The 10,880-nt window shown below is 52.5% G+C and overlaps 1 protein-coding gene across 1 annotated transcript; it reads right to left on the bottom strand.

Moving 5' to 3' along the window:
- Positions 1-1,439: 1,439 nt before the first annotated feature.
- On the bottom strand, positions 1,440-10,563 carry LOC100909019 (uncharacterized). Its single transcript, XM_003742690.1, has 16 exons — positions 10,555-10,563; positions 10,101-10,310; positions 8,742-9,044; positions 7,534-7,712; positions 7,128-7,334; positions 5,931-6,366; positions 5,588-5,845; positions 5,153-5,345; positions 4,791-4,954; positions 4,115-4,438; positions 3,410-3,625; positions 3,171-3,273; positions 2,850-2,995; positions 2,445-2,633; positions 2,040-2,301; positions 1,440-1,837 (listed from the first exon to the last, which is right to left on the bottom strand). The coding sequence occupies exons 1-16, from the start codon at positions 10,561-10,563 to the stop codon at positions 1,440-1,442; spliced, it is 3,597 nt and encodes a 1,198-aa protein (XP_003742738.1).
- Between the last annotated feature and the right edge of the window lie 317 nt (positions 10,564-10,880).

Below are 10,880 nucleotides of genomic sequence, written 5' to 3'. Positions count from 1 at the left end.
TTCCGTCACACCGATTCCTCTGTCAGGTCTGCCTTCCGACACAGTCGATCGCACATTCATCGTGAATTTATCAGAACAGCTGAGACTACGAATTGCTCGACTACGGGGGCTTGTTCTTTCTAGACAGAGGCGGGGGAAACATCAATCTTCCACAAACGTCCCTCCTTGAATAGTCGATGGCGGCGACTATATTTCGCTCGCTGAGAATTCCTTTCCTATTCCTAGTTGCCATGCTGGAAAATATTCGTTCTCGAGTTTTCTTCTCTTCCTCCCTCAACCCGCACATTTGGCTCATTCCTCGGGATTTCATCAGATGTTCGTAAGAACCGAACCTATCCAACTTATCGTACTTTTCAATCGATAATGATAATAACCGCATTCATAATGGCACACATGGAGATATGGTTAAGTGTCCTCCTACAGGGGCAGTGGGCACATTGACAAAAACCGAGAATCGACCGTCGACTACAACAGCCGCCTCCGAGGCCGAGGACTTGGTCGGGGAACTCACGAAACGAAATTCGAAAGCTCTAGAATCAGGTGGCAGCCAAAGAGCATACATAGCGACTCAAACTTGGAGGGTCCCCGCCTTGAACGTCAACATCCCGGTCTAGACGGCAGGGACCTCTCGGTGAACTTAGGGGAAGACTTCCGATTGCACAGCTACGAAGATTCATAGAGGTAATGATCGAGACGGAATTCCGAGATGGAATTCCGAATCGTCCGACTACGCGTCTTCGTTCGATGACGCGTTCTTCCGTCTGGGTTCAGAGGTTTTTCTTGACCCAATGTTTCGAGCGGTATCATCGAAATTCATTTCAAAACCGTGATATTTCATTTCCTAGTATCAACATGTCATCGGCTCGATGGTATCCCGTGGATGGATAAAGCGAACGACGATACTCGAGCTTGGGATCCGTACAGAAATCGTCCGAGTCTCGTCAAATATCCTTGATGTTCGGATTTCTGTCACCGTAGAAATATTCCCGTAGAAAAGTAAGCGTCTATTATTCTCCCCGGCTGTCGGAACCGTTGGCGATTCATTGACTATCCTACCTACGTACTTTCATCGCGATTCTATGGTCATCATCTGTGATTTGGAGTTCTCGTCTATTCCTTGAATTCGGCGACTGCGATATTCTTCCGCTGCTAGCTACTACATAAGTATTCATTATAAATAATCATATTTGCACCGGATAAAGGACCGGGTATAGACCGGTTTCGAAGCTCCACTGTTTCCGTATAGAGAACCGGCACCCGTGAAAAACAAGCTCAGAAAATATCCGAGCGTCGGGCTACTCGGAGGGTACCCTGTCGGGTGAATGACATTCGAAGCGCAGGGCACGCCCTCACGGCGCCGGGAGCGGAGAGCCTCAGTTTGAAAGAAACAATTATTCGAGCCCTCGAGTTGGCACTGAACGTTCGGTGTCGAGGCGAGCTCACACCTCCGAGTGGGGAGGATGAGAGGGACTCGTGTCCGGACGTTGGATCGGAACTACCACCGATGATGGCATCGATGCGTTGTCGTCTGTGCTGCTCTGCTCTTCGTACATATTGATCTGAGACGAGTAGCCCGATTGCAGCGAGGAGCTGTCGATCGCTTCCCCTGGGAACTCTGTTGGAGGGGGCGGGAGCTGAATCTCTACAACAACTGAATCTCTGGATGAAGACTGCGCCGCCTGTCCGTCGTCGTGTGAATCCCGACCACCTGATTCGCGGTGGTACAAGGAATCGAAACCCTCGGCGGAACCTCCATGAACGATAATCCCGGCCGGATTCTCTTGTCTCTGAATGGTCACGAGTCGCCGGCTACTGTTCGAAGGCGACTTGGAGAGTTCTGCGAAGAGGCAAAAGTAAGTTCTGTGAGCTCCGCAAGATATTGGGGACATCGGGAGGATTTAGTGGACCTTTGGCGAGCGGGGAATCCCGTCGAATGGGACAGTGAATCTGAATCGGGAACCGGGGAGCTGCATCATCCATCTCACGACACCGATGGGAGTCGGGAAAAAAATCGAGATAATGATTCGGATCATTCTAACCTCTTCGCGAGCTGTCGTCATCACCGGCGAAAGCTTTCCTGGCTACGATTGGACCGCTCCGCTGTACATCGGAGTCCTGATCCCTGCCTTCGAGTCCCGAAGGAGTTTTGTGAAGGCTACTGATCGAGTTGTTTGAGTTGTGCGGGTTTGTCAGAGACTTCGTCAGAATGGTCAGTGATGGCCGGCGCACGACGCATGCGGATAATGAACGTCTGCCTACACGACAGCGGAGCAGCTCTCCATCTTCTTCCAGCATATCGTCCTGTGCGTGGGAGGAACACGTTTGTGGGTTAGTTTTCAAAGGGTCGGCTCAATGAGCTTGTCTCCGGGTTGAGGGGGTGAATCTTCTTGCTAGGCTCAGGGGAGATGCCGGAGGGACAGTTTGACAGCGGTGCCTTATCTCACCTCACAGGCAGCTCCGGGAGACGCTCCTTTGACTCTTTTGATTTCGCTCAGAATCAACGTGAACTGCTCACGCAGAGAAGTCAAGCGAATTTCCATTTCGCGACGTTCGTCTCCGCCTGGTTTCACGCCATCGAGTTGTTCTTGGAGTTCGCTGAGCTCCACTTGAACACTCTGGAGACGTTGGTGCAGCTGCGGGGTGGGGTGAGAGCGTTGGTTTTCGGTGACGGAAGCTTCTCTAATCGGGCTATCACAACCACTAATTCAGGCTCGGCTCCGAACATGATGCTGCCACTTCAAAACCAGGAAAAGCTTCCCACGGAACAAATCATTCCCATTTGCTCTCTCGGACATCCAATCGAGCGAATCCGGGGGAGGAGGGGGACCGGCAGATGCAACAGTACGAACCTCTTGTATGTCGGACAGTGAGCCTTCGGGCGAGAGCTCGTTTCTAGTTATCGAGGTCTTCACTTCGCCGCTTCGGCCATGCACCAGTTGGGTGGTGGGATGCGTCCTCTGAGACCCTGACGCAAGAGAGGAAATAGTCGCAAGACCTGGAATTCGTTCCTCTATTTCATTCGTGAGCTATTGAGACGGATGGCGGTGCCAATGCAAACACTTCGATCGGGGTGCGCCTAAACGGTGAGACGTCCGTCGGGCCCGGCGTCGTTTTTCTCTTATTTCTATTCTCAACAATCGGAAATCAATACAATGCGTTGTTGTACGAACCCTGTTGGACGAGTTGGCTCTGCTGTACGTAACATCCAATTTTGGCTTTCGAATGATCACCGGGAATTCGTCGGGCAGACAGAAGATCACAGAGGTGCTCAATCTACGGCGGAAAGGAGCGACTTACAGTTAGTCTCATTCATGAGCTTGACACGATGAGCTGTCAGCTGCACATTGGATGCTCCGTCCAGGGTTGGGGACGTTCGTACGTACATACATCGAAAGTCCCATCAACTAACCTGCTTCGAGAAAAGCTTGATGAGCGTGTACGGCTCAGGCATCAACGCTCGCTCGGCTGACACGCTGATCTGGAGGTTCTCCCCATAACTGAGGAACGTGACACAAACAGGAATGTCCGGTGAGCACCCAGTGAAAGCTACCATGTTGTTGATTCGCTTACTATCGAGGTAGACGAATTCCAAAGGACCAGGCATTGAATTGACCAGGGCGGTTAACTGCGAAGAATTATTGACGCGCTAATGAGATCGCTGCGAATGCCGCGCAGTATCGACGAGGCAAAAAAAGAGGTCAATCGGAGTAACTTTGTTTAGGGAGCTGCGAACGAGCATAAGCGCTCCCAGAGAGCGGTGACGAGCTTTCGTTCTATATCCGGTTATTTGTGACCGGACAGATTCGTTTATTCATTACTCGGTGACGTAGATGTCTTTTTCGTTGTTACATTGTGGAGCTTCCGAACAAAGATGCCGGATGCTGCCACATGCTAGGAGACAACAACGAACAGAGATAAATGAGAGTATTTGAGCGGCGACTTTCCCTTTCACCACGTCATCGGCTGTCGCTTACCGAAAGTCTGTCCGTTTCAGCTCAGACCGATATAGTCGGATGGCGGAGCGTCTGCGAGCTCTTAGCGACCTATCTCCGATTGACTAGAGGGAACCGAGAAGTCTCAAGCGGGAAAATCTGCCTGCAGCCACTCAACTCACCTTCCTGTTGTACCAGGACAAAATGCAGTGCGCCCAACGGTAGGGGAGAATTACGAGAAGGAACTGGAGGAAACCATACATGGTTAGGGGGTCGGAGGACGCCTTCAAGTTGTCCATTTCTTGGCGCACCGCCCAGAGGCGAGGGATGGCGCCTTCGGTATTCGTGGGCAATTTGATTGAACAGTTCGCAAAACGAGTTCCGAGAGGAGCCCCGGCCGACGAATCCGAGTGAACACCTCCTCCATTCGATCCCATCGAAATGTTCATCGACGGCGGAGCTGATACGGGATTAGGCTCCGGCCGTAGATCCACAGGCAGATTGACCTGGATAGGAGGAAGGAAAAATCCATGAAAGCAAAGTTTCGCTGGGCATAGCCTCGAACGTGGCTGAGCTCATGTGATTTTCGATAGACGCAGTCGGTTCGAGGAAGAAAAAACGCAGGTGACTAGCGACTGGGCAAGCCGCTCGCCATCGTCGATCCGACCATGAAATACAGGCCATAAAGGTCATATGTCGGCTCGGCGTCCTGTGTCGGAGAGGGCATTTTTGTCGCCCCGATCGTATTACTTCGCCGGGTACCGTTTCCCCTGTTCCCCCGCCGAATTTTTTCGCCGCCGTCCTCTCTCCCACTCAGGAGGACACGAAGGAAACAAGATCTCAGCTCGTCGGCCTCACCTTGATGTCGGGCGGGTTACTGATGCCCTGTTTTTGCATATAGTTTCGTAAGGCACCGCTTATGGCTGCCAGAAGAACATCGTTCATCGTACTTCTGGTTACACGTTTGATGCGCATGATCTTCTCCAGAGACAAGTCGCGACACCATGCGATAGAACGTTCACCTGGAAGAGCCGAGGAATAAGCCATCGCGAGGGAGTGTCGGAATCTCTTCGCGGATCGCCAACGGGGCAATCTCGTCCCCTCATCGAGTCCTGACCCCAGCTCTCCCTCGGAGAGCCTGATCTGGCGGCGGACATAACGTCGCGTCCGAAGCAAGAGGAGCTCCGACCCCTGATACACGTTCGACTACCCGTACACACCTATTAGTTTATCGTATTTCCCTCGACGGAAGATATTACAGTCAGGTTTCGAGGCGAAGTTCAGGATGGCTGCAAGAGGTCCGATGAGGATTGCTTTAATCGTGTTGAGAGCCAGGTTTGTGCCGCCGAATCTTGGCTTGAAGCGGCCGCACGAACGGGATTGAGCACCGTCTGCCAAATGGTTGCAGAGCACCTGAAATATCGGAATCGAGTCAGTTCTATCCTCGACCACCGAATTGACCTCATCACGCTGAGGGATCAGATTTTCGACTCAACGAAACTTGGGTCAGCCAGATAGTCTGTATGTCTGTCTGTTGGTCGTTCAGTCAGTCAGTCAGTCAGTCAGTCAGTCAGGCAGTCGCATCCGAGCTCTTCGATCCTCCCGTGGGGCTGCGGTTCCGGCAAACTTTCGATCGACGGACGGAGTTTACGAACCTTCAGTAGAGACATTCCATCGGTGAGCACTTGATGTACGCGTACGACGAGAACGGTCTCTTGGCCCCAGTTGAAATTGGACAGCACCCGAATGTCCCAGAGAGGCCGGTCGGCCGGCATTCCTTTCGACATCAGGTTGGTCAAATAACTGGTGAGCTGCATGTAATCTCGCAGAGGCTTGTCGTCACCGATCACGTGACGCTCAATACGAAATTCATCGTCATCGACCCAGCAAAAGCCGCCGACTTGGGGAACGATCTGCAATCGGAACGAAATTCGTGGCAGACACGTCTGTCCGTCAACAAAGGATCTGCGACGCATGGGTTCGGCGGCTGGTTCTTACCTTCTTCATGAACCTGCGGAACACTGGTCTGCCCCGTTCGTTGGTGCGGTCGAGAATTCGATCATGCAAATGATTGGCAAGAGTGCTCGCGTCTAGCCCGGGCTCCATGAAGATTAAGCAGTGGCCTATGTTGTGATTGAAGTGAGCGTCGTGAAGCCACAGGTTGTCCATCGGATTGACGAATCGTGGGCCAGCGAAACCCACTCCGTTCTCGTCTTGGTGTTCTTCGCACAGAACTCCGTCCTGACACGCGGCACAACTCTTGCATGTGTGCCTAGTACAAAACGCAAGCGGGAGGAGCATCAACATTCCAGCGACCAGGGGTAGACCGGTGAGAAGTGAAATCGTCATCAGCAGCAAAGAGCTCAGAATCGACGTCGTCGCAGACCGCTCCGCCGGATGCTTGAGCAGCTTGATCGGAGCGCTCTGGAGATATCTGGAACGCCGGATAGAGATTAGGGAAATATACTCACAATAATTATATCGGTCATCGTCATCGATGATTCGACCAATCAGCGTATCAATGTATAACTACAATCGACGCTCGCCCATCCCGGAGTACGCACCCGGGCCTGGCATCCCGGCGAGCGGAGCTAGACCACGAAAATTTACGGCGAGAGTTCCTCGCCGAGGATCGAGTCATCTGACACTAAAGCCCCCAAAAAATCGCCATATAAAAGGATGACCACCTCTCGTTGAAAGCGAAAACAAGGGCACCGAGACCGTTAGACGAGATCGCGAGAGCTAAGTCGGTCGCCGGCTTTCAACTCCAGAATTCATGCCAACACAAGCCTTCCATGACTCAGGATTTGCTCAGCTCTTAAGCTTAAGCTCCACGATCTCCCGGACTCTCAAGCATATCCCTCTCGCTCTCTATCCTTGCCTCTCGCCCATTGGCCTCCTCGGAAACATTCATCAAGGATGGGCTCGCACTTGAACTCTACCTATGATTTTCTCGGGGAATTTCGCCGAGACGACGACGGGAAGCCCTCGGAGCCGAGGATCGTTTTCACGAAAATTACTCGAATGGCCACCGCGAGAACATTAACTCCTTGACCGCAGGCATTAAAGCCGCAAACGGCTGCGGCTTTAACCTTCGGAGTGCGTGCTCCGCCGTCGTCGTCTCGTCAGAGAAACACATTAACTCGAACGGACTTTAATACGAGCTTCCGAAAGATTTTTAGCTCCGCAACTCACCTCGGGATCTTCTTCTTCTTCTTACGCCGACCGCGACCGCGTTTCTTCTTGCGCTTACTCGTTCCCATGAATCCTTTGACCGACCTGTCGTCCATGTCGACGCCTCGTTCCATCTGCAGCTTTTCCTCTTGTAGCAACGCCACGGTTTTGATGTCGAGACCCATGGTCGACCCGCTGAGTTTGTTTTTGATGATGAGGTCGCGCATTCTGTCAGGAACAGAGAAGAGAAAACTATGCATCTCTCCCTCGAGAACGCTCTCAAATTCCCCGTCGGAGGTTCCCACGCCCGCTCCGACCTTCTTCGTGACTCAAGGTCTCTAGTCGCGGCGAGTTGGTTGGTAAGGCGAGAAAGAAAACGGACAACGATATCCGCAACGACGGCGACAGCCGAGCAATTACGACTTACCCATCACCGCCGAGCGAAGCGATCCTATGTGCTCGTCCTGCTTCGGCATCGTGGCCGGCGTTAGCGTTCATGGCGCACTCGGTTTTATTACAGATAAGCTCCGAATCTTCCGAAGAGGAGGAATCCCCCTCCGAATCTGAGTCGGACGACGACCCCGACAGATGACCAGCGACCAGACTCTGCGCGAGAACAGGCGATCGTATTAGCACCGAAGCGCCGCGATGATTGATTGATATATTCACTCATACAAGTATTCATTCATGACAGCCAAGATGGGCTATCAGAAAATATGAATCGTTTCAGGAAAACAAAAAAAACGAAAGAGAGAGAGAGAACCAAGATAACGAACGAGAGCGAAAAGAAGCTTCTATTGTAATGACAAAAGACTACGGTCGACCAGTTCTCCCCCTCGCCTGCTTGTACGCCGAGGTTGGCAGCAGTCCCAGTTTCTTGTGTTCCTATTCCTCTCTTAGTTCCCCCCCGAGGCTTGTTCCCTCCTCCCTTTCTCAGCCGTTCTCCTGTCGACGGAAGCGGCGGCGTCGGCTGCTGGCGGATACGTTAAGAGTCAGCCAGCCAGTCTGCCGGCCGACCCACCGACCGACGAACTGATCGTATGTACAGAAGTTACGCTCGAGCCATACTTGAGCTTCTCGGCGCGTTCTCAATTATGCAAATATTAATCAAGCTCTCGCTCAGAGGACTCCCTCCATCAGTAGTTCCTACCTCGACGACCCGAACCCTTCCCGCTCTTGGCACTGACGTGAGCTTTTCAGGCGAAATCTTCGCCGCTAGGCAGGCAGACGGCGAACTCGCATATCAGCGAAAGCGTGCCATGCCTACTAGGCGCTTGTAGGTCGGAGCAGCTCTGGTGGAATTCCCCCGGAAGTTCTACATGAATAGAGTTGAAATCCCCTAAGAAATCCAGAGCTTTGTAACGGTCTTCACATCTGTTCCTGCGTCTCAAGTCCCACCTGCTGGGAGCATGAAACGTGAGCTCCTTCTAAGAAGAGAGCCCACGGAAGCCCTCGATTTCTTCACCCCGCCCAATCGGAGCCCATGAATGGATGATGATGAGAAGGGGGAGAGGGGGGAGGAACTACGATAGGAGAAGGGACGGCGACAAGCAAAGAGAACAAATCTTGTACAATCGGAACGTGTTTGCTCAGAAAACTACCAATCCCTAGATTTCACGATTAGCAGGAACTCACTCCTTTTATATCGACAAGGCTGTGCCGATGTCGTCGATGAGCTCTCCGATGTTGATGTTGGTGTTGGTGTTGATGTTGGTGTTGATGTGGATGTGGATGTTGGTGTTGGTGCTGAAGATTCACGAAGTGGCTCGGCGGAGGTGGCAATGTGATGTTCATCGGAGGCATGGTGGCCGCGTTGCTCTCGTCGCCCCCGCCCATCAGATGCTGAAACACGGGCGGCTGTGATGGCAGCGGAGGGGGTTTACTCGGGAAGTCCTGCGCTCTGTTGATCAAGTTGTTCAGGAGAGTCCGCTCCCGGCCCTGCAACGACACCGACGACGCGGTTATTTATCTTGGATGGGCGAACAGCTGAATTAATGGATCTTCCTCGGATGGATTGATAGCTGTCTCGTCTACGGAACACTTTTATGTGCTTAACGACGAAGTGACTTGATCCACGCGCGAGAGGGTTATGGGCAGACACTCCATTAAGGTTCTGAGTTTTCAGTTATTCGGGGACTTTCGACAATATTCTTCACCGCTCTGAGTAAGTGACTCATTCGGGCGAATGCGTCGCCATGACTATCGCACAAATCTGGGCCCATGGATGGAGGATTTCCCGATTTCTGGGATTCCTAGGGGGAATGTGAACAGGTCGCATCCCGATCCGGTAGGATAATATGAAGCGAGAGGCGACGCCAGGCCTGACGCCTCGACGAACCGGCTCGGCCACCGTTGGGAGCTATGAATGAATTCAACGTCAATCGGAGTCTGTTCCGACTTGGAGCGAAGGTGAACAGCTCGGTGGGACGAACTTCAATACGCTCAAGAATCTTATTTTAGAAGCGCGCGAGAGAATCCGCGCGGAGATCGTTGGGAAAGGGGAGTAAGAAATCTGTGACCTTATTGCCTTTGACTGACTTCAGACCACTCGAATCTGAGAGGCTCGGATCCGCCTTGCGCGGCCCTACATCGGATTCGGATATCTTGCCAACCGACTCAAAAAGACTCGTCTGGCCAGGTCCAAGCTCGCAAATCCTTCCAATTAGGGAAGGCTCAACAATAAGATTCAAGCTCTGACCTTCTCTGGGGACGAGAGGAAAATTCCTGAGCCTTTTGTCTTTCGATTCTTTATCCAGTACGCAACAATCGCCGCGAACTTGTAACAATGGAATCAACGATAAAGGAAAAGGAGCCTGTTACGCAGAACCGGAAAGAACTCTCCCTTGAAGAGATTCTTCCCGATAAACGGTGCTCGACACAAGGAGCAACGAACAACTATTCAACCGGTGAGTTCGCCTACAAAGGCGAGGTATTGTCGGAATATCATTCGACAGGGTTCGTGTCGTCGAAAGAGGAGCGCCGCCACATTCTTACCTGTATGAGGTGATCGACCTCATCGACGTCGGCTTCATCGGCATTGATGAGCAACTCTTCTGAAGACTGTGCATTGAGAACGCTGCTCATTCCGGTTGCCTGCGGAGTCGTTGAAAGCCCGCCGCCGCCGCCACCTCCTCCTCCGGCGGCAACTTCACCCCTTTCGTCGGGTCCTAGCTCTCGCTCATCGAGATCCGAGTTAATGGACAGCTGCAGACGGAGAAAGTGAACCTGGCTCATAGTAAAGCGTGCTGCGGGTGGAGAATTGAGCGGACGAACGGATGATGGCAAGCGAGCAACCAACCAACCTATCTACCTACAAACCATCCATCCGAGCCGCTTACCTAACCTCTGAGGGTAAACAGGCGTCCGAGGACGAAGGTAACGCCTCTTGTTTCATCCGACCTAGCGATTCGCATATAAAACAGAGCCATTCAGCATTCGGAATTCATACCTGGGACATGGCGGGTGACTGGTCGTCCAGCCCCAGCACGATCGATCTCCTCCGGTAAGACAGTTTGAGAGCTGTGCTGCTCTTGGCACGAGCAGATTGGATCAGAGACAATGGGGTATTCGTAAATCACCTACAGATTTCCGCGATCATTGCGCTCCGCAACCTGGAACCAGGAAAAAAGAACGTTCCTCGTGAATTCGCTCGAAATCCGAACTAAAACCTTGAGCTCGTCGTCGGAAACGACTAGGATTGGGTCCTCTGCGCGAGCACTGGACCGCTCGCTACACTGCCCGTCGGAAGGTCCGGTGCGTTGTCGGACGAGATTG

Source organism: Galendromus occidentalis, unplaced genomic scaffold (genome assembly GCF_000255335.2).
Source record: "Galendromus occidentalis unplaced genomic scaffold, Mocc_1.1 scf7180000077429, whole genome shotgun sequence".
NCBI lineage: Eukaryota > Metazoa > Arthropoda > Arachnida > Mesostigmata > Phytoseiidae > Galendromus > Galendromus occidentalis.
This window is presented reverse-complemented; position numbering and strand designations above follow the sequence as displayed.

Bases quoted from the DNA above. Each gene is read 5' to 3' on its own strand.
- LOC100909019 (XM_003742690.1), bottom strand. The intron at 7,335-7,533 runs GTAAGTCGTAAT...TGTTCCTGACAG, and splicing joins GCTTCGCTCGGCGGTGATGG to AATGCGCGACCTCATCATCA. The intron at 1,838-2,039 runs GTTAGAATGATC...GCCTCTTCGCAG, and splicing joins TGACGACAGCTCGCGAAGAG to AACTCTCCAAGTCGCCTTCG.